The following is a 24,572-nucleotide window of genomic DNA, read 5'->3' as shown; positions in this document are numbered from 1 at the left end:
TGCTTTGGAAGTAATGTTAATATTTCTCCTGCCAATCCAGATTTATTGACACAAGTTTTATTTCAGACATTAAAGCAGATGATATGAGCCAAAGCCCTTTCGGGTTGTAAAATGAATAGGCATATCTATTTTCATGAGTGTTGATGTGTAGTGATTTTTAGGAGGGAGGAGAGGTCAAAAAAACACCAATCTTATTTAATTTTTATCTGCAAATCCCACTCTGGCCCTGCATCTGCCCCAGCTTCCACCCTGTTTTGCATCTGCTGCCCTACAAACCCACTTCTTAATCCCAAAGCCTTTTTTATAACAGAGATAAATAAGCAGACAGCCTCTTCCAACACAAATCCGGCTTTCCCCCCACTTTGCTCACACAAACACAATTTGATGGATTGTAGTAATAAAACCCATGCACTCCGCGCCTGCACGAGATGATAGGGAGGCACCGGAAATGCGGACTTGATATCAGTTTTGTTATTAGTGCTCAAACACTGATCCCATGTACAATTAAACAATATTGTAATTTTTTAAAAATAAACAGAAAAATAGAAGAAAACAACGATGAAGCTCTCTTCTGCAGTACTGCATAGTGAGTGAGAATAAACTGCTCGTGTCCAAAAGTTTTTTTCTCCTCTCAAAGGAGAGGCGCCCCCCTCCCTCACAGTAAACCCGGACACTAAAGTCTTGGCGGTCTACTGTAGACCATTTTAAAACCGTGCAAATCCACTTTTTCCTCTATATCTGTGTTTTACACACTGTTCACGTATTTATTACAACCAGACTATAACAAAGTTCCGACGTATTTGATTTAATAAAGTACTATGCGCGCTCCCGCCAAAGCGCAGCATCAGCACCACTTTGCCTCGCGCGCGCCCGCCTCTAGCGAGCGACTGTATCGCCATCCCGGCCGAAAGAGTTGAAGCCGCGCGAGTTAAAGTTGGCTGAAATAACGGCTAAACGATGCTGCACTGTCCGGTGACGCAGAAAGGATAACGCTTGATTTATTCATCAGAACAGGGGGTCGAGAGCGACTCCGTCTACCGGAGAGGATGGATATCAAAATTCTTGGCCCAATCCTTTTAATCTTTCTCGGCTTTCAGCATTGCTCGACACGTAAGTAAAACTGCAGATGCAGGATAGAGTGTTTTATATTTGTTATATTTGTGGCTATTTCTATTATTAATGTCCTGCATCAACAATTGCATTAGTAATACAAGGACCTGGTTTTGATGTCGAGGCAAAATTACGATTTATGAGCTTTTAATGTTCTAAATCAGCGAAAAAAAACTGGTGTTAAACCATTTGTTTAGAGTATGCAGATTTGTTGTTGAGAGGTAAAGCATCGATGTAGTCCTGAGTCCGGGCTCGCGACTCTTTCTGCATTGCAGTGCTTCCGCGCGCAAGTTTCTGCATGGAGAGGGGCGTTTTGCGCACATCCCGGTGCAGGGGACACGCGGAAAGGACACACTCACATATTTTCAGATTTTGCATGAACTTCAGTGTTTACGGGTTAAAAGTTATATTCGATTTGTGTGAAATCAAATGCGCTTGTGGGACCACCCTGCTGCGGTTAGTAGGGTGGATTCGTTACTGTCCACGAACTCCCAAATTCATATGACGTAGATGGACTGCATGACAGTTCATACATTAGGTTAACATGAAGATAGCATTTTAATAATCATTAAAGGCTCTAATAATAATAATAAAAGCATGCTGTCATTTAGATTGGTCAGTCATTTGGGTAATAAACTGCTGGTGGGATTGTTGCAGAATTTTATTATAAACATAATGCTTATAAATATAAATTAATTGAAAGTATTATTATAACTACAATAGAATATATTATATAAGCAAATGTTCTTTGCATCACTTAAGTCTTTATATCTTTTTGTATTTATTCATTCACCATCTTGTAATGACACATGATGTATCAGGTTGTGGCTTTATGGACTGGCTGCATTTATGTAATGCACTCAGTTGCTCTCTGGTATTTTATATAGCCAATTTTAATCAAAAATGTAATCCCTTGTCAGATCTGTACGTTTATAACTTATTGTTTTGCATTGGGTTTTGCAAATTTCGTTGAAACAATAATAGCGCAGTGTATGAAACAATGAGGTTATATGAAATCCAAACAATTTGACAAGAAGAATTTCAGTGATCCAGTCAGCATAAAGGAGAGAAATTAACTAGCACTAACACATACATGTTTAGGATTGAGTGAAAACAGTCCAGACTGAAAAGGGATCTATTTATACTATTTTACAAGACCTGGCAGGTGAGTTTATATGCAGAGGTGTGTGTTAGATGCTGTTCAGGAAGTTGTGAAAGATTTAGTGTGTATTTTTAGGCTGTGGCAAGGGAGTGATATAATGCAGACACTTCTTGGATTGAATCAGGGTTTTCTTTGGTATTTCAGGAGCTTATCTTTTGTGCTTGATTTAAAGTAACTACCTAGTGCTGCCCATCCTGAATAATTCATGCATAGGTGCATTCTTGTTTGCAGGTGGCCATGGCTGCTAAAAATGCTAAGCACACCCTATCCAAACAGTCTGGCTCTGAACCTATTTCTAATGCAGATACAGCTCACGTGATATGTGTGCACTTCTCCTATAGCAGAAGTGCTGTGTCAGCCTGCAGAGACAGAGGGAGAGCCTGTACAGAAACACATGTGAGAGAGAGAGAGAGAGAGAGAGAGAGAGAGAGAGAGAGAGAGAGAGAGACTGTTCAATGATGCTTCTTCACATTTGTCTCCGCGCTCTGCTTTTAAGTAGAAATCTTCCAAGGGCACGACATAGAGAGAGAGAGAGAGAGAGAGAGAGAGAGGGGAAGGGAGGAACAGGGAGGAAGCAAGAGGCAAAAATATCACATCACAGGGGTGGGAAGTGAAATAAAAGAGTTTAATATTTCAGTGAGGCTGATTTTTTAGAATGGAAACACAAATTTGTGAACACAGATTCAGGATAAGTAGACAATAACAGATGGCCTTATAGGTTTTTATAAGGGAAAATGTAAGTTTGGGCCAATAGCAATAAGGGGAATGAGATTTAATGGTTAATATGTACCCACCACCATCCAAAGGGACAAGGTTTTCAAAATATACTGATCCAGACTAAAGGTTCATACAGTAATATACACTCTAAAAAACAAACGGTTCTATATAGCACCAAAACAGTTGCTTTGGATCGTAACGATAGAAGAACCATTTTTAGTGCCATATAGCACCGGTGAAGAACCAGTGAAGCACCAGTGAAGCACCAGTGTAGAACCATATAGTGCTATGTAGAACCATATGTGGTGCTATATGGCCCCTATATGGTTCTACACTGGTGCTTCACTGGTGCTTCACTGGTTCTTCACCGGTGCTATATGGCACTAAAATGGTTCTTCTATCGTTACGATCCAAAGCAATTGTTTTGGTGCTATATAGCACCGTTTGTTTTTTTAGAGTGATGAGATTAGGAGCAAGTTTGATTTTTAATATTGACATGACCTTTGCAGAATTTCTTGTACATTTCTTGTAAACAGTAAATTACAATAAAATTATGGGTTTTTACTGACAGGGTCACATTAGGCAAACATATTAGTTTTAGACGGGTATAAATATGTCATGAATAGTTCAGCAACTGGCTTTCTGTCTCAAAGTATAAAGATCAGGCCTTTGTCTTTTATTATTTTATTAAATAACAGATAAGCAGGTAAACTTACAGTATGACTTAAAAAGACCAGATTGCAAACCTGGCACATGAGCAGAGGCAGAATATAAATGTATTTCTAAGGGCTTGAATATTTGTATTCGAGTTTTGCACAGGTGTGTATGGATGTGCCATTGTTTTCCCTGCAGCAGCTCTGGATGGAGCACTTTAATAACCATAACCATTGCTCTTGCGGGTCACTCGTCTCTGCTCTAACACCTTCCAGGGGAAAGAATTAAAAGAAAATCAGAAATCACAAAAACTTCAATTTAAAGCACAGTTACTGGCAATAATAAAAGATGGATGAGGCTGGGTCACATTGAGCTGATTCATTATTGTCAGACTCCTGTCTTCTCATAGTTTCTAGCTCCTTGTGACAGGGTTCTGGCTGTACAATGTTTTGTGTGTAGGCACTGGCTTTGTTTATTCAGGCCTTGTGACTTCTGTTTCATCTCCCGCCACACCCCCTTGTCTCCTTATTTATCATCCTATTGTTTAATTCATTTTCCCTGTTTCCCTCTTGATTTGCTCCCCTATCTTATGCCGTTGTATTTGCTGTTCTGTGCTCGTTCATTTTGTATACTGTGTTTTGATTCTTCTTAAGTCTAGTCTAGTATTCAGTCAATTTAAGTGTAGTCGATTGTCAAGTTTATTGTTAAGTCTATTCTGTCTAGTCTGTAAGTTACTTTGTGGCTGGCCTGAACAACCCTGCACCTCTACATGGGCGAGGGAGTTTGCTCCATCTTCCCTACTGGGAGTTGGTAGGCCACCTCGTCCTACGACAGCGGCAACGGGACCAGAATCAAAAGCCATCCCAAGCTCCATGTCAAGTTCACTGCCTTCTTTCCAGGAGGATTGCATCCTGGGTGTCATGTCCTTAGAGCACCCTCCTCCATCTCTGTCGCCTACTGAGAGCACTGCCCCAGGAGCCAGCCTTCAGAAGAAAGAGGGAAAGGAGCCACCCGGGGATCGGCCTCGGATGCTTCCTATCCAGAACCAGTAATGCCTTCTGTGCTCCCTTTGAGCCAGTCTTGTCTGTCCCTGTGTCACCTCAACTGGCCACGACCCCAGTGACTCCCCCCAAGAGAAAGAAAAGGAGGAAGGGAGCATCAGTTCTCTAGCCCGCTGCATTGCCCCCTGTCTCCGATCTCAAGCCCACTGCAGTGACTCTTGTCTTGGCCCCACTGCTGGATGCAGCACCTCCGGTTTCGGCTCCACAGCCGGCTGCAGCGCTCCCCGTCTTAGTCCTTGTCTTGTCCTCGTTGCCAACAGCAGTGCCCCCTGTCTTGGTCCCTGTCTCGCCTCCGCTGCTGGTTGAAACGCCCCCTGTCTTGATCCCTGTATCCCCTCTAATGTCTGTTGCTACATCCCCTGCACCATCATTACCCTGCCCCTCTACCTGGTCCTCAATTTCTTGTGTCTATGCCCTCCCTGAACTCACTCCCAGACCCAGAGAGTCCTAAACCACCCTCTGGCTCATCAGCCCTTGGATCTTGCCCTGTTCCCATGTGCCTACCCTGGACCTGTCCAACCTCAGCTTTTTATCCCTTTTATGACTTGCCCTTGCCTCCCTTTGTTGTCTCCCTGGGACTATTCCATCCCGTTTACCCCCCATCAAGCCTGCCCAGACTCCTTGTTCCATTACCTGGACTAAGGACTCTGTTCCCATTCTCCTCTCCCATTGTGAACTCTGTTGTGCCTCCACCCCCATGTCAAGTTGGTTATTTTCATTGTTTCACCTCAACCCTTTTGTAATTTATTCTTGTTTGCCCTTGTTTTTATTTGTCATGTTTTGTTGGTTCTGTGTCTCAGTCTTGTCTTATGTCTATTGTGTCTCCTCCTTGAGGTACTGTCAGGATCCTGTCTTGTCATAGTTTCTAGCTCCTTGTGACAGGGTTCTGGCAGTACAATGTTTTGTGTGAAGACACTTGCTTTGTTTATTGTGCCTGGGTTCGTGTCTTGTTCCTGACAGATTTTATCCCCCAGTGTGAATAAAATATTGAGCTGTTGCTGGTGATGTGTTAGGCAGGGATGTCAAACATGCGGCCCGCGGGCCGGATACGGCCCGCAAAGGTGTCCAATCCGGCCCGCATGATGATTTATACAGTTTTATTAAATATTAAATACATATTTTAAAAACCCTTTCAGGCGGGTGTCTAGTTCGTTTTTAATATGAGAGACTTGCGGAACCAGCAAAACGCGGAACAGACTAAACACGGTGCCCAAAAATCTTTTTATTGTTACCGCTCCGCTAAAGATCCACTGATTCCGGTAATCCACTTCGTGTTTTCCCGCCCGCTCCGCAGCATCTCTGTGTCCACTCTCTGCCTGGAGAGCGAAGACGACAGTTTCCAAAGTTCGTTGCAACAGGTAGATTCATTACATTATATCAGTTGTTAAACCGCAGAATTAGGAATTTGGAAGTTTGTTTATGTATTTCTTCTGGTAATGATTTGCTGTCGGTGTTCTAAAAGTGCTAACAACTTAGCAAGCAAACAACAACAAAATATCCACATTTTTAGTATTAACGTTACAATGCTTGTCTAATGGATTTAATGTTCCCGATCAGATCTAAGTTAATATAAACACTAAATTTGCTGTTCTTGGCACAGTTTGTAGACAAAAAAAAAAAACACCAATGCCTTCACAAAATAACGACAGAGAACGGAAAGGGAGGCTGCTAAAGGCAGTTCAACATTACAAACATGGATCCAAAGCTCCATCAAGCCAGCAGGTAAATCATATTGAATATTTAGCAGATTGTCACACTTTAATTCTTGTTATTATATTTCCCATTATAATCACTTGTCTAAGTTGATGCTAGTAATATAACACATCATATTTATAATACTTTATAAAAACCATAATAATAGTACCACCCCCCCATAGTGCCATTTTTGGTTTGGGCCACTGCCCCATCTAGCATTTTCATTTTCTAAATGACTGTTCTCATTACAAATATATTCCAAAGAAAAGTGAATGGTTTATAAATAATTTTGGCATTAAGGCAAAAGTTAAATTAAAGCTTTTCAACCTAAGGCCAGTGGATTTTGTACAGATGTAAATTTGTGTGTATAGTATGTACAGTACGAGTGTGACCTTATGAAATGTAGTTTTCACAGAGCTGTGTGTTTCTCTAGTTTTCTTGCTAAACAAATTAATTAATTGGTTTGTTTAGTTAATTTTAACACAATTATCAGCACACTAAGGTTTAAAAAAATTATCCGGCCCGCACTTCGTGGCATTATTTACCATCCGGCCCTCAGCCTAAAATGAGTTTGACACCCCTGTGTTAGGGTGATATACATTGGTGTTTAAAATATCAAGGAAGAGCTCAGATGCAAAAGCCGCTAAATACCACCTCCGTCAAAAATGAGATAGATATTGACCGAATGCTCTCTGCAAATATTATATGTTCATCAGATACTTTCATTTCAACTTTGCTAAAAGAACAGTGATTGGAGAGAGATAGGGTGACTGTCTAAATACCAACAGTCTTCCCCTAATCATAAATGCTCCGATAACTCACGGAAACATTAGTTTTGTATTCCATGTAATTCTGTTATTACAGTATGATGTTTTAACAACATAAATGATTCATTACTCTAAATCAGGGCTACAAGAACATCTTGACCAAGCCCAGACATCTTGCAGACATGCACACTTCCTTTGTCCTGGCAAGGTCAATTTCATTTCTTTCGCTCACATCTAAGACGATAGACTGCCACCTTTCCTATGAGATAAGGCTGAAATAAAGAAAAGCTGGACGTAACGTTTTCTAATCTTAAATTGAATTTATAACATGAAGACTCGAGCTATAGGCAAAGACTGAAAGATAATATCAAAGCAACGGGATCCTCTCTCTCTCTCTCTCTCTCTCTCTCCTCAAAGCAGATTCTCAAGTGAAAATCACATGGGAATAAACTAGATGAGTCATGCAGTATTTTGTCATGTGTCTCTCTCTCTCTCTCTCTCTCTCTCTCTCTCTCTCTCTCTCTCTCTCAGCTGCAGTGGATAGAATACTAATACCATTTCTTTCTCTGGGTGTTTGAACTGTGCAGTCAGACCCCTGCAGTCTGTTTGTGGTTTCTGCAGGATAATACCACCTTGAGAAACACACACAGGCTGCAATCATGTGCATCGTCCTGGTGAACAGAGGACCCATGCATATTTAAATCCAATTTTAATGATGCAAAAACCACAAAAAATGCATGCACATTCTTCAAAAAAGTGTGGTAAGCTCCGACTATGAGCCTGCTTACAGTGAGGCATTTTATTTGTGAGTCTTGTTTTATTAGATTGATCTCATTAGTCTTGCACATTTCATCTGAAAGTGGACATAAATTCGATCTACTATTCTTGTGCTAAATGCCCTTGAAAACACTAAATGTGAAGGATTACTGTAGAATGGAGTGATAATTTCTTATTTTCCTGGTTGTTTGTCTTGATAGTTGCTCATCAGTCTCTTTACATATTCTCTATATTCCCTTGTGGTTTGTGTGTCTGCTGTAGTTAGTGAGGTGTGCTGGATGAGATGCGATGCCATTTGGGCAGATGGCTTTATTAGAGCTCTGTTGAGAGGGTGAGATTGAGGTGGGTTTATCTGACGCTGCTGTTTAGATTAGGCTGAAATGTTGCCAGTTCTAATTGAAGCAGGGATTTGTGTAACAGAACAACCAATGAAACAGCAGGGCAAAGGCTCTCTTAATAGGCCTGGTTTATATTCTGTCCTATTTGTCTATCTAGAAAGATACATTACAAACAAAACACACATTTACAATGATTTGTCTTCATTCCTCTGGCTGCATCCTAACTGTAACTTTACTGAGCTAGTTTCACTGACTAAATCATTTGACATTTTTCTGTCATTTTAAGGTCAATGTATAATGTTTTTGTGAAGTGCTTGAAAAATTGCAATTTAATTAACTTAAAAGCAAATATGTTTTATTGCTTTCAGGGCCATGCTTAGATCCGCTGGTGTCTCCGCTGTATTCCTCTGCTTTTCATGCATCATCAAGATATAACTTTCTTTACTCTGCACACTTTGGCAAACTGTACGGTAAGTTTATAGCTCAGTGGTAGAGCATCACGTTTGTAGTGCAAAAGGTCATGGGTTTGACCCCGGGTAACACAAGTACTAATAAAAAAAGATTATAGCTTGTAATGCACTGTATGTCGCTTTGGATAAAACATCAGCAAAATGCATGAATCAATAATAATAATAAAATAAAAGAATATCAAGATGTCACAAACATTTTGGAGAGTTTTGGTTCCCCTAATAGGGGTCATGTCTGTTAATACAAATCACATTGTAGTTAGTATTGCAAAATAAATTGGCTTTGTGGCATTTAAAAAAAAAGGTGTTGTGGATATGAATGATTGTGCGTCCAGTCAAGCTATAGCTTAACCATTGTGTTGTGTCACAAATTAATTTTTTTTTTAAGGAAATTATTTCACTTCTGCATAATAAAAATGTTGGTTATGTGTTTTGTCACTATGTCAAGTCTATGCGCATATTTTTATTAACTTATTTTCTCACATGTGTGTGTTGATGATATAGGGAGCAGTGGCTGGTCTCCTTCCCCTCAGGACAGACAGCCATGGATGCAGATTGACTTTTGGACAAAGTATCGTATCATGGCGATTGCTACTCAGGGTACCTTCAACTCTTATGACTGGGTCACAAAATACATGGTGCTGTATGGAGACCGACCCGACACATGGACTCCATATGTCATGAAAGGAGGCAACATGGTAAACATTGTCTGTATTTGTCAGTCTTTAAGATTAATTAGAGCCAATTAAGTGACATGCTTGTGCTTACAAAAAATACTTGGTTCAGGACATTAAGGCTCAAACTTAGGAAAGGAAAATTCTGTCTTAATTTACTCACCCTCATGTTGTTCTTGCCTGATGAACATGAAAGAAGACATTTTGATAAATGATGATAAGCACACAGGTTGCAAAATTCTAGGAATTTTCAATGCTGGAAATTTTCCATGGGAATTAACGGGAATATATGGGAATTAACAGGAATTAATGGGAATAAACTGGGAATTTTAAAAAATTTATTTAAATCTTGCAGCATAACAAGATTTAATGCAATTTCAGTTGAATTTCTACCCTGCACGTTCTTCAGTCACATGCACACAGCACACTGCTTACTGAAGGGCTGTTGAGGCCACACCCCCTGCATGTACTTGCATTCTTCCAAACCATGCACAGATTCATTTCTTGAATCCTACACAAAAAAAGTCAAAATGTCAATTTTTGCATGTATTCACATATACATTTGTAAAAAAAAAAACTTCCTTGTGCTGTGTGTAAGCTAGTGTGCAACAACTTTACAATTACATTTAGCTTTTGTCCAAAGCGACTTACAAATGAGGTAACAATAGAAGCAATTAGAGCAACACAGGAACAGCAATACATAAGTGCACTAGAACTAGTCTCATCAAGTCTAACACAGTATACATAGTCAAGGGTTCATATTTTTTTTACATTATACCATTGTAAAGACAAATACACTGACTAAAAAAAAAAAAGTTTAGGTTTACTGGAAACTTTTCGCCTTATTGCAACCCTACACACAGCTGGTGGAAATAATTGACTTCCTTCAATAATTGACAACAAATACTATGGAAGTATTGTGATAAATGATGATAAAGATATTTTGATTCAATATGGTAAGCACACAGTTGAAGGTTCCATAGGATTTGTTAATGTTTTTATCTGCTGTGTGCTTATCATCATTTTATTAAAATATCTTCTTTTGTGTTCATTAGAAAAAAGAAATTCATACAGATCTAAAACAACATGAGAGTGAGTAAATTATGACAGAATTTTCTTTTTTGGGTGAACTATCCCTTTAAATATGCTTTTAGTAAAGGATTATCTGTAGGCATACTGAAGCTGTAGCCATTAGTAAGTTTATGATTTAAGTGGCGTATAAAAATCACAGGGCATTGAATATCAGATGTATTTGTCTCTCAGACGTTGCCTGGCAACTGGAATTACTACCAGGTAAAGAGGAACGTCTTTCATTATGCGTTCACTGCCAAACATCTCCGCATTTATCCCATGGGATGGAATACTGAAAATGGAGGCAAGATTGGCCTTCGACTGGAAGTCTACGGCTGTCCTTACGGTAAACTGAGAAACTCTAGCACATTTGGACTGATAGCAAGTCTGGACCGTGTCACTAAAACTAGCATCCCAAAATATGATACAGAACATCTCTTCAGTGCCTTGTAATAGTTGCAAGCTTGCAACCAACCTCATTAACCAGAGTTGCATTGCAAAAAATTAAGATATTTTTCTGGTAGCACAGACATATATGTGACCATTGACCACAAAGCCAGTCATATGGGTCAACATTTATACATCATCTGAAAACTGAATAAATAAACTTTCTGATGTATGGCTTGTAAAGTATTTGTCCAAGATACAACTATTTGAAAATCTGAAATCTGAGGGTGCAAAAGAATCAAAATCAAAGAAAATTACCTTTAAATTTGTCCAAATGAAGTCCTTAGCAACACATTACGAATAATAAATATTTTTTTATATATATTTACTGTAGGAAATATACAAAATATCTTCACAAAACATGATCTTTACTCAATAGCCTAATGATTTTGGGTAAATAAAATCTTTAATTTTGACCCATACAATGTATTGTTGGCTATTGCTACAAATATACCCGTGCGACTTATGACTGGTAAGGGGTCCAGCAGCATCACATATTATTCAACAATAGTAAAACAACATATTAAGGCTACCTTGGGATGACTCCAAGCATCTTAACACAGACTGATAGGCACAAATACTCTGTTGGTGTAAAAGTAAAGATAATTATTTGCCAAACAGAAACTCTGTTTATTTTGTTGTTTATTTCATGTTCATCTTTAAAATAAATACAATTTCCCAGTACAATCTCCGACAAACCTCTCCTTCACAGATTCGTACGTGATGCACTTTGAGGGTGATGATATGGTGGCGTATTCGTTTCCAAAGGGCCAGATGAGAACGCTACAGGATCATTATGCTTTGAACTTTAAGACCCTGGAGAAAGACGGCATTCTTTTGCACAGTGAGGGGCTGCAGGGAGACTCCATCACTCTAGAGCTAAAAACTGGCCGGCTGTACTTACACATCAACCTGGGTAATGATGATAAGACCTAGTGTGCAGATTCAATATATTACAAAGAAAGGTCTGGATACAGTCAATCGAATATCTGAATTATCTGTTTAGTTATCTTATGAACTTTCTTACAATTTATTTATTTCAAAACTTTCAAAATGGCATAGAGCTAGTTGGATAACAGGCGTATTCTGACTGGATTCATGCTTTACCTAAGGGAGCAGCACAGTCCATAACAGCAATGGGATGACCACAATGAGACTGGGAAACCTGTTGGATACTCAACACTGGCACTACGTCACCATCAAACGCTACGGCCGAGAGGTGAACTTCACCCTGGACAGCGAGACTGAGACTGCTATACTCAACGGAGAGTTTCAGCACCTGGATCTGGACAAACAGGTGGAACTGATTGACACTTTTTAAACTGAATTACATTCACTCACATTTATTATTATCATTTTTAATTTTTTTTGAGTCAAACGCCACAAAGATACAATGGGCCCTATCTTGCACCCTGCGCAAATGACTTTGTCAGTGATCATTCGTATTTTGCACCGGCGCACAGCGGGTTTTTCCCTCCACAGACGCACGTCAGCAAACTAGGGAATGAACTTGCGCTCCCTGGGCGGTTCAGCGCAAAAAAGGAGGCGTGTTTTGGCGCAAACCATCCCTGATGCTATTTTGCAGTTTTAAAAAACAATTGCGCCACTGACCAGAAAAAAATTGTCTAAAGTCAGTGGCGCGTTGCGCGTTGTTCATTATGCTATTTTAAGGGCGCATGCTTGACCATAATGTATAGCGTGCACAACGCGCACACACTTTGCTTATCTAATCTACACAGATGCAACAGTTATTTTTGCAAATCATAAATTGTTACAATAAAAATATTAACACATGAGATAAGGGAAATCATTGTGGTGAGCATTGTGGTGATAGTTCTTATTTATTTTGTGTGGCTGCGTTAAATTATTATCATGCAAATAACGATTAAAATATTTTCATAACTTTTTTGTGTGGCTGTATTACATTTATTTTATGTAAATAATAATTAAAATGTTTTCATAAGAAACCTTATGTGAACTTGATTTGTAAGAGTACTTTGGAGTTGGACTGCTTGCGTTTCTTAGCTTTCAGCGGTGAGGGTGGACGCAGCGATGTCCTCTGCTGGCGTCTGTGTAGAGGCAGATCCACCTCCCGTTACACGGCGTGCCCGATTTATGCTGGCAAGCTTGGGATTCCCCCGTCCCCTGAAATCATTGTAGCACCTGCGGCGCAACGTCCTGGGGATGCCAGCTGATTATACAATTGCGGCTATTTCCTCCCACGCCTGTTTAACCGATGCTGATTTGGGCGGGTTTCTCCCATCCCCATACAAAACAACTTCTCTGTCTTTGACTGCTCTTACAAGAACGTTGGTCTCCTCGGCTGTGAACCGCTCCTGGTGTGCGCCTGGTCATAATAATCCGTCATAATAATAGCAACCCGCCATGGAACTTGCACACTTGCGTTTAAAGGGAATGTTGGATGACGTTCTGATTGGTTTATTTGACGTTATGCCTTTAAGTGAAGTGAAGTGAGTATTTGCCAATGTATGGTATGCCCAAACCACACCTATGAATAATGAACCTACTTCAGACCAACCCCTTATAGATTTGCGCCTGGCGCAAGAGTTATTTCTCCCGGCGGGAAAATAGCAACAGCGCCCAAGATCCGCCCACAAACTCACTTGCGCTTTGCGCTTCGCACTTGCGTTTCAGATCGTTAAAATAGGGCCCGATATCTACCATTATCAGGGGAATCTCTCTTTGTCTATTGATTTAGAAGAGTGATGTATTTTTTTAAAGGTGAATATCATGATTCATGGAGAACAAAAATAATGTTTGCTTATTTAATTAAGTTATGATCCATTAGCGTTTTTAGAAATTTAACCAGTTATTATCCATTTACTCTTCAGCTTTATGTTGGCGGGGTGATTGAGAAAGACTTGCCTCACCTTCCTGGTAAGGTAAACTTCCGTGGGTGTATGGAGAATGTCTTCATCAATGGCATTAATATCATCAAGATGACACAGTACCAGGAGCCTGAAGTTCGACTAGCTCCTAAAAAGGTATGTGAAGTTTTTAGAGAGCATAATAGGGCCTAATTTATAAAGGTTTCATCACCAGAAGCTTGTATTATAGAGTAATAACAGCCAGTACATATAACTGCATGTACTGTAAATGTGCACTGTATTGCCATTGCTGAATGTTTTTTACGATAGTCATCTTTTGATTTTTATTTCCATTCCTTATTTTGCCCTCCTTCAGAAAATGATGCATTATATCTGCCGTGACCTACTTTGGAAGCCCATGACCTTTGCGGGACCAAACAACTACCTGCAGCTCCCCGGGTTCTTTCGGAAGAACCGTCTGGCTGTGAAGTTTAAGTTCCGCTCCTGGGACTACACAGGCCTGCTGATGTTCACCAGGTTTGCTGATGATTTGGGCTCTCTGGAGCTGGGGCTCAGTGAAGGACAGGTCAACGTCACTCTCATGCAGCCTGGAAACAAGAGAATACGCTTTGCTGCAGGTATCGTTTAGGATAAGTGTCAGTGGCGGCCGGTGACTTCTTTTTTCAAGGGCGCTTGATGCGAAGTTCGTCACAACATGTATGTAGCCCGGTTCATAATTTCTAAATATGTGTTCGGTGTATCGAGTGAACCTATGTGCATCACATATCTTGTCAAAATAAGTGCCTGCTGCAGATGCGTCTAAAGGGTTTGTGATAAAAGAGACAGTCGCGTTTGCAAGATACTCGCATAATCTCATGCGTAATCTGAGTTTATTGTTAAGGGAGTGTCTTGCTTGTATTTTGTGAACGTGAGGGTCTCTTTTATCATAAACGGTTTTGATGTGTGTGCAGCAGGCACTTATTTTGGCCAAACATGTGATGCACATGGTTCACATGACGCAACAAACACATATTTTGAATTTTCGCCCTTCGGAAGAGCAGTCGCAAGCCGCCACTGATCAGTGTCTATTATATTCGTTATGTCACACTTTTACCTTAATGTCTGGTATCTCCTGAACATTGCGTCTTTCTTGTTCTCTCTCAGGGTATCGTCTGAATGATGGCTTCTGGCACACAATTGACCTTGCCGCCAAAGACAACTTGCTGTCCATCACAATTGATGAAGATGAGAGCTCCCCACTGAAGATCACCAACCCCTTCACGGTCCGTACAGGAGACCGCTACTTCTTCGGGGGTGAGTGATTAGTCTGCTTTGTCTTATTAATGAATATTGATGATTCAGTATATGATAATTAAATAGTTACATAATGTAAAGAGCTCATATGCAAAACCCTCTTAATAGATTATACCAGCAAATCAATATTTCTACATGTCCTGGGCCGAGAATTAGCAGATTCGAAGCAAAAGTATTTGATAAAAGTGTATAATATGTGCCAAGAGTATTCGGTTTATATAAATATCTCATTTTTGACGGAGGTGGCATTTAGAGGCACTTGGATCTGAGCTCCGCATGTACACTCTGACACTAAAAGCACATCTGATATCTTAAATGCAATGTTCATCATCAATGCTAAATAAGAATCTATTTGTTGTTTCATATCTGCACAGTACACTGAAAAAAATAATTCATTCAATTTACAAATTGTTTTTAAGGTAAGTGGTTGCAATCAATTTATTTAAGCTACATTTAACGCTATTGCGGAGGATTTTCTTTTTCCGGGTGGATCATAAAGACTATTGGTCCTCCTAGCTGTCAATCAGGAGCGTTGCGCAACTGCATTTTTTTAAAAAGCGGAGAAGGCGGTTCTTTTCTAAAATTCGAGAAAATCCTCTGCTACACTTTTAAACAAAAGTGTTTTTTTTTTCTATTTTTTTGTTTAGTTTAGTTTTGTTTAAATGTAGCTTAAATAAATTGACTGCAACCATTTCACTTAAAAAAATTTAGTAAATTGAGTGAATAATTTTTTTTCAGTGTATATAATGATATCATGAATAAAAAACATCTGTTGACTCACTGCAGGTTGTCCTAAGACCAATAACACAGCTCGCTGTGTCACCAAACTATCCCGCTTTCACGGCTGCATGCAGCAGATCTTTATAGATGATGAGCCTGTGGATATAGATGTCATGCTGCAGAGAAAATGGGGCAGATATGCCGAAATCCTAGTGGGCACTTGCGGAATTACAGACAGGTGTGTATATGAGACCTCCTTAAAGTATAGGGTGCGTTCTGTAACTTAAAATGTAACATCTTAGTAACCAGGAGTAGTCATACAGTCAAAGCAATGTGCATTAATATAAATTAATTTCATAAAGGAGAAACAAAGTTTAAATATCTACAAATTAAATGTACAATGGAAAAATAACAAGAAATATTTAAGTAGGTTTGATCTTAGCATTTGTCTGATGTGCAGTATCTAATTCATTTGACGTATTTCAGAATAAAGACATGCAATGTAATATTTTGAATTATTGAAATGTTAGCTGTTGCTTTTATTCAGGTGCACTCCAAACCCATGTGAACATGAAGGCAGGTGTATTCAGTCCTGGAATGACTTTCTGTGTGTATGTAACAACACTGGCTATAAGGGAGAGGTTTGTCATAACTGTAAGTGTCCTTTAGTAAAGAGATTTCTTTTGACTTGTATTGATTTCGGCTGGTGAAATATGAGAGTCGCACTATTTAAATCTCTTTCTATTCCAGCGGTCTACAGAGAATCGTGTGAGGCTTACAGACTGAATGGGAAATATTGGTCAGGAAACTACACCATAGATCCAGATCTGAGTGGACCACTGAAGCCTTTTAAAGTCTTCTGCAACATGTGTATGTGCAAAGTAGAAACATTTGGGGTGTTTTTAAAGATTTGATCTGATAATGGTGAGTTTACCAAAATGAATCATATCATATTTTTAGTGCAAAAATCATGGACCGTTATCGATCACAACCGTATGAAAAGCACAAAGGTGAGCGGGTCCACTCTGGATCGACCGTACATTGGGGACCTCCGGTATGTAAATGCATCATGGGATGAAGTCACTGCCTTAGCAAACACTTCATTATACTGCGAACAGTGGATTGAATTCTCATGCTACAAGTCACGTCTCCTCAACACTCCACGTAAGTGTATTACTGGACTCTACTAGAGCAACACGCTCAGTGATCAGTGGAATTGAGTACATTAAAGGGATAGTTCACTGAAAAAAGTAAAAATACTGTAATCATTTACTCAACCTTAAAGAAACACGGTGACTTTTTGGGATTTTAGCTTATTCACCGTTTCCCCTAAAGTTAGATAAGTGCATACATACCCTTTTCATCTCCGTGCGTGCATTAACTCTGTCTGACGCACCCACCGCTAGCTTAGCTTAGCACAAAGACTGGAAATTAATGGCTCCAGCTAGCATATTGCTCCCAATAAGTGACAAAATAACACATAATATTTATATGTTGTGATTTGTATAGTCACAGCGTGTAAAAATAACAAGGTCATATGAGAGACAGCCATCTTTTAACCTTATACATACTATATTCTCAGAAGACGAAGCACTGCTACTTGGGCGGAGTGATTTGCTTGCAGCACGCAAGAAGCCCCGTGTTGAGGAGCAGAGAGTTCGCTCGGAGTTGCACTTATCACTTCGCCCAAGTGGCAAAAATGTTTGAACCAAGCAGATCTGGGGCACCATTCACTTCCATTGTATAATTTTTTCCTACTATGGAAGTCAGTGGTGCCCCAGATCTGCTTGGTTACAAACATTTAAACATTTTTATCAACTTGAGGGTAAGTAAATGATGACAGAATTTATATTTTTAGGTGAACTATCCCTTTAAGTTCAACAAATACCCTTGAACATCTACTGTAGTATACATTCCTGCAAACAAACAATGACATTTTCACATTTTAGCAATAAAGAGCTTGCATGTGAGTCGAAAGATGAGACAGCTCTGCCTGCATTACCCCATTGGCTGTCTTTTTTTGGGGTTAATGTTAACAGATGGAAGGCCTTACACTTATTGGATTGGTCGACATAATGAAAGTCATGAATATTGGGGTGGAGCGTTCCCAGAGAGTGGAAAATGTGGATGTGCTGTCAATCAAACCTGCACTGACTCCAAATACTGGTGCAACTGTGATGCTGACTACCGCCAATGGTGAGAGACACAGAGAAAGTAAATAAATAAACAAACTCAATTTAATTCTACTCTCTTAACGTTGTTATATGATAAAAGATATTATCAAATACCTGTGGATATATAAGATAATAGATGAACACTTTATTGATAAAATCAAACCGTAGATTGCAAACTATATGTCGTAAAAAAGCTCCTTTAACAAATTTGATTGTTTGATTGTTTATAAGGCATGTAGATAAAGGATATCTGTCATTCAGAGACCACTTGCCTGTCAGGAGAATTGTCATAGGTGACACAAACCGCACAGGTTCAGAAGCTCAATACAGTGTAGGAGCATTGTACTGCCATGGGGACCGTAAGTAAAGGCTGATACAAAGACCAAATGAATTCAAATCTATCTGATATATAAATAGAAGTAATTAATGGGAGCACTGTAATCTGACCATTAAAAATTAATTGGAATCTTCTTTCAGGGAGTATCTGGAACACCATAGGAATAACCAAACCCCAATATCTGACATTCCCCACTTTCAAACCCGGTACCAGTGCCGACATCACGTTTCACTTCCGGACCTATCGCACCAACGGAGTCTTTCTGGAAAACTCAGATGACCACCTCCGGAATTTCATACGAATAGAACTTAACTGTGAGTGTCGGATTGCACCCCATTCCCAATCAAAAATGATGTCATATAACGTTACACTGACACACTGGTAAATAATCTTTATTTTTCTCATAGCCACAACTTCAGTGATTTTCATTTTCATGGTGGGTGATGGGATTCGAAATGTGACCCTGCACACTCCCAAACCTCTTAATGATAATGAATGGCACTACGTTGAGGCTGAAATCAATGTGAAACTGGCACGCCTCAAAGTAGATTTCCTGCCTCCGGCCATACACAAGTTTCCAGGCCAGACCTACATCACCATGAAGTTCACACAACCTCTGCTTGTTGGTAAGACTTGTAAAGCTTGAATTAAATAAAAGATTTGACTTGAACGCATTGCTTTAAATATACCCTGAATCTGTATTCAGGTGCAGCCAATCACACTTTAAGGCCCTTTTTGGGTTGCATTCGGGGCCTGCGGATGAACGGCGTGCCGGTGGATCTGGAGGGGAAGGTTGATGAAAAGGCCGGGATTCGTAGGAACTGCACTGGAGCGTGTCTGAATGCCTCTATACCGTGTCGAAACGGAGGCCAGTGCATTGATGGATACGCGGCATACACCTGCGACTGCAATAACTCGGCATTTGATGGCTATTATTGTCATTTAGGTGAGTTATCACACATTTAAAAGACAAATTGACAGATGTTGACTGTTGTTTTTACATTATACCTCAAGCCTGTAAATCCACTGTTGATTTTAGCTAACAGAGGAGAATTTGTTTGCTTTGTTTATTATTTAAGAGCTGAATTATGTTTTATAATAATCCTTAATACACTAATCACTTTTTATTACATAAAATCAACCTATATAAAGTAGTATCTTAAATATATTGACTGAGTAAGGTCATGCTCCTTCATGTAAGAAACACATGTATACCGGTATAGTTTCTTTTACAATGCTCTTCAGACAGTATATATTGGATAGATATATGCTTAAACAAGAATAAGCAGAATAACTACGGTACGATCTTTGCTTTTATGATACACTTTCAGATATCGGGGCTTTCTTTGACGTGGGGGCGTGGCTACGTTATGATATCCGTAAAGAGCCGATTTCATTTGATGCCTGGTGGGCAAATTTTTGGATTGAGCCACACTGGCACAACTTTACCCTCGGCTACAACACAACAACTGATGACATAGAGTTCAGTTTCAGCACCCTACAGGCCCCAGCTGTGCTTCTGTACATCAGCTCATTCGGCAATGATTACATCGCTGTCCTGCTTAAGAAAGACGGTACACACACACACGCACACGCACACACACACACACACACACACACACACACACACACACACACACACACACACACACACACACACACACACACACACACACACATCATAGCATACAAATAAACCCCATTAGGATAGTGTCATGTGAATGTGCTTTAGCTTTTTGAACATAATTACATTGATCATTTGCAAATCTTTTTTATTTGCATCGTATGGAACCGTTTTTTTATCAGATTTTAGTATTGTGCTTTAATATATATATTTTTTTGCAGGTACACTATCACTGAGATACCGTCTCGGTGTAATAAACTATAAATTTAAGTTGACTGACAGAAACATGGCTGATGGCTTTCCTCATTTTGTCAACATCACCCGACACAACTACACCGTATGGACGCAGGTACAGATGTGATACCATCACAAGCATAACAGCATGTGATACATGGTCCTTACCTTTCTGTATAATTCTGCATAGGTGGATTACATGGATCCATGGATTGAAAAGTTAGTACCTGGAGAAATTCCCAGATTTGATTCCCCCAAGTCTATATTCTTAGGCAGAGTCATGGGTAAGAAAATAAAATACCTTTCTTGTTTAAAATGGGTATGCTTTCAGATAGCCCTAAGCTTGTTTTTGCTAAATGTGATGGTCTTTCTTGTTTTCCTTACAGAGGTGGGAGGTGTTGAATATGAAATTCAGAGGCACAACAGTCCTGGTTTCATGGGCTGTATATCAGGAGTCCGCTATAATATCTTTGCCCCTCTGAAGGCTTATTTCCGACCCAACGTGACAAACCCACCTGTGACTACACAAGGCTACGTGGTGGAGTCTAACTGTGGGGCGTTTCCTCCTGTTTTAGGATACGTACCTTGGGAGGATGACCCATGGTTCACAGGGCTGTGTAAGATTACATTTCCTAACACAATTACCGAATCATCTCAATGTAAAGTAGCCAAAAATTGTTCATTAGACTGTAATCAAATTGATTGTTTGTTTGTTCCTTTTAGTCTTCTATTATATTCATGATGACGTGACCCCACCCTGGATGACATGTAAGTTACCTATCACGCTCACTTTTACAATGATTCTTAATTTCTGTAGCTCATGGGTTAAGTGACCATCAGTTCTGTGGTTCCCTATACACCTGTGGGTGACCCCACCTGTGGTCAAATCTGCCTTATGTCAGTCACCTCCTGTCTGCTCTCCACTATTCTCTCAATAAAATAAAAGCATAATCTGAGAGGTAGAAAAGCAAACATCACTGTTATTATTGCTTTTACGTATTTGATGGTAACTATTTTTATCCTTGCCAGGCAGATGATAAAACTTTCTGTCTCTGTCCATGTTACACAAATTATTACTCAAATCCTCTTATTTTGCAGAACACAGGATTAGGGAATATTCATAATCCACAAGAATATAATACAGATAAAGCACCCACTGTCAGCTACAGCATAACCAGTCATAAAATGTATTGTACTATGTAAAAGTGCAATTGAAGAGCTCAGATGCAAAATCCTCTAAGTGCGTCTGACATGTTTTCTTGCAAACAATAATTTTTTATCAGACTCTTAATGGATTCTCCCAACAAAAGCATTGTTTCTTAATGGCTCGAGGCTGGGATTAAGTAGATTTGAAGCGAAAGTATTTGATGAATGTATAATACAAACTAAAACCAACATGCTGGTTAATGTCATTATCTCATTTTGACAGAGGTGGCGTTTAGTGGCTCCTCAATTTTTAACCTAAAGAGCTATACTATATTACTGGTGTTTTGTCTATGGTCTAAACATAACATTTGAGAAATGTACTTTACATTAATTTCTTTACATTTATAATTTTTTCTCTTGCTTAAAGGTGCAGTGTGTACTTTTTAGAAGTATCTCTTGACAGAAATACAAAATAATATACAAAACTTTATTATCAGAAGTGTATGAAGAACTTTTTATAATGAACTGTTATGTTTTTATTACCTTAAAATTTGACATTTTTATCTACATACACCGAGGGTCCCCTTACATGGAAGTCGCCATTTTGTGCCACCATGTTCCTACAGAAGCCCTTAACGGACAAACTTTTTTACTAAGTTGTGTCTGACAATGACATGTTTTTCCGGTGAAGGCTACCGTAGCTTTTCTATGCATTTCAAAACAACGGGTGAGCAGTGGACTGAGCCGTTGGTTGCAATTCGCAACCTCACCACTAGATGCCGCTAAAATTTACACATTGCACCTTTAACTGTTATCTATTTTTTTTGTAAATATGCAAAGTGCTGTTTGTCCTGGACACACATTCATATACACACACAGACATTTAAAGGGATATTCCACTTTCACGAAAAAATCTGTAACACTTTAAGTGGTGTTCATAAGACTGACATGACACCTTTATAATCATGACATGACACATGTCATGAACATAAAGGAGATTTTATGACAATTATCAATAAGTGTCATTTGTTCAAATATGTCATTTTTAACACAAAGATGACATTGTTTGAATTGTCTTTATGACAAGTTGACATAAACCAATACTTGTCATAAATCTGTCATAAACATGACATCAAACTTAAGAAACTACCTAGCTATATGGGTTAACATTAGATTACACTGTCATTTAAATGCCATTAAGTGTTAATACTATGTCAAATAATTTCAAATACCATAACAAAATGCAACAAACACGTCAAAAGATTATACTTAACTTAATGTATGTGCACAATACATAAAAAACTGACATTTAACAGAACTTGTTCTTCCTAACACAGAGGGTTCATACATTTTCTGACATAGAAGAAATTATAAAAAAAACATTTAATTAATTAATTTAACTAACCGTTTTCCAGTGATATGGGCCCAACGCTGCATGGCTTAACCCATTATTGTATTGTTTTCATTTAATTTTAGGTGGATGCAATAAAATATAATTTTATCCATTTTAATTATTATTATTATTATTATTATTATTAGATCATTCATTTTATTTCCTAAACCTGGAGGAAACTTAAAAAAACATTATGAACGGAAGAATATGCATGATGCTGTTATTAAACTATATGACACAGTTTTAACACTTAATAACATTTTAATGGCAAATTCAATTTGTATCATTGGTAAAAAGTGGTCAGCGATGTTGTCTTGGTATTGTCAAGTTGTCATGAAAAGTTATGATATATTGGTTTATGTCAAGTTTTTATAAGAAAGACATCTCAAACAATGTCATCTTGGCATTAAAAATTACATAATCGAACAAATGACACTTAATAAAAGTTGTCATAAACGTGCATAAAATCTCCTTCATGTTCATGAAATGTGTCATGTCATGATTATGTTGGTGTCGTGTCAATCTTATGAACTACCCTTCAAATAAAGTGTTACCAAAAATTCTGATAATTTACTCACTCCCATGTCGTCCAAGGTGTTTTCTTTGTTCAGTCGAAGAATTTTTTTTTTTTAAGAAAAACATTCCATGATTTTTTTCCATATAATGGACCTCAACAGTTTACAGTTTCAATGCAGTTTAAAATTGCAGTTTCAATGGTCTTTAAACTATCCCAACTGAGGCATAAGGGTCTTATCTAGCAAAGCGATCGTCATTTTCGTCTAAAAAAAAAAATACAAAATAAGTACTTTTAAACCACAACTTCTCGTCTTGCACTAGCTTTGTGACACGTCAGTGTGACCTTACCTATTACTTAATCATGTCGAAAGGTCACACATGACGTAAACGAAACTACCACGCCAGTGTTTACAAGCGTGCAAAAAGAGGACTGTTTTGACATTGTTGTGGTCCGCAAGTGTGCGTTCTTATGAATATTTTTGGGAATTGTTACAACCTTTGTGAAATGATTGTCATGTTGATTGTATTGTGATACTTGTATAATATTTTCACTGTCTTTCTTACCCCACAGTAATCGTGACCGTGTCTCTGATGCTGCTTTTCCTGATCCTGTACGGCCTCTACATTTACCTGTACAGGTATAAAGGCAGTTACCACACGAATGAACCCAAACAGCTGGAGTCCCCGAGCTCCGAACGGCCCCTCACTGACACCCTGCGTAAGGACAGAAAGAACCTTCCCGAAATAATGGAGGAAAGTCCTAATGAATAACATACTGTACAAATACAAACTACACAGCTATCTGAATGTGAGAGGGGTAGTATGGTGATAAATTAGGACTGAGTTACAAATACATTCTTTTTTTAATTTATCTTTTGCCTTTATGGTAATGTATCGCTATTTATTTATATTCCCCTTATTTGTACAGTACAATCTGATATATCTGGTGCTTTTTGGCAGGGTTCAAACAGGGCAGGCTACAGAGATATTTTACATTTCAGTCTATAAGCACTGGCAGTGTGTGGGCCATCTGAAGTGCCTCTGTAACATTACAGGAAGATCAAAGAGTTAAGTGCTCATTTGGGCTCATTGCTGTGTACTGGCAGAATTCAGCAAATGTGCTAGTCATGTGTTAATGAGAGAAACTTAACAAAAGGCAAAAAACATCCTTTAGTTTAGATTATTTTAGGATGTGGATATGATCTATTCTAACATCTTTGAAACATACATTAAAGTATAAAGGCACAATTTCTCAGAAATAGGTCATATTAAATACAGTTGTGTTCTTGTATTGTACAGTACATCTTGTTTACACTGCTTTTTAAAGATAAAGCCAAATGACCATG

General features: G+C 38.8%; 1 protein-coding gene across 1 annotated transcript; it reads left to right on the top strand.

Annotated features, from left to right (window-relative positions):
* Window positions 1-722: 722 nt before the first annotated feature.
* cntnap1 (contactin associated protein 1) lies at window positions 723-24,572 on the top strand. The gene is made up of 24 exons (XM_065255529.2): window positions 723-1,110; window positions 8,650-8,751; window positions 9,253-9,446; window positions 10,686-10,839; window positions 11,653-11,856; window positions 12,053-12,237; window positions 13,793-13,945; window positions 14,145-14,406; window positions 14,933-15,082; window positions 15,869-16,040; window positions 16,350-16,456; window positions 16,553-16,672; window positions 16,763-16,966; window positions 17,842-17,998; window positions 18,208-18,335; window positions 18,454-18,627; window positions 18,721-18,939; window positions 19,020-19,259; window positions 19,645-19,887; window positions 20,159-20,286; window positions 20,362-20,455; window positions 20,558-20,788; window positions 20,895-20,939; window positions 23,798-24,572. Exons 1-24 carry the CDS (start codon window positions 1,047-1,049, stop codon window positions 23,995-23,997), a joined length of 3,930 nt encoding a protein of 1,309 aa, XP_065111601.2. The 5' UTR covers window positions 723-1,046; the 3' UTR covers window positions 23,998-24,572.

Source organism: Paramisgurnus dabryanus, chromosome 3 (assembly GCF_030506205.2).
Source record: "Paramisgurnus dabryanus chromosome 3, PD_genome_1.1, whole genome shotgun sequence".
Lineage (NCBI taxonomy): Eukaryota > Metazoa > Chordata > Actinopteri > Cypriniformes > Cobitidae > Paramisgurnus > Paramisgurnus dabryanus.
The sequence above is the reverse complement of the archived record's forward strand: the minus strand, read 5'-3'. Positions and strand labels throughout refer to the sequence as shown.

Coding starts and splice junctions, on each gene's coding strand:
- cntnap1 (XM_065255529.2), top strand. CDS start 1,047: ATGGATATCAAAATTCTTGGCCCAATCCTTTTAATCTTTCTCGGCTTT. Junction 16,967..17,841: donor ACGTCTCCTCAACACTCCAC/GTAAGTGTATTA, acceptor TAATGTTAACAG/ATGGAAGGCCTTACACTTAT. Junction 20,789..20,894: donor CCCATGGTTCACAGGGCTGT/GTAAGATTACAT, acceptor TGTTCCTTTTAG/TCTTCTATTATATTCATGAT.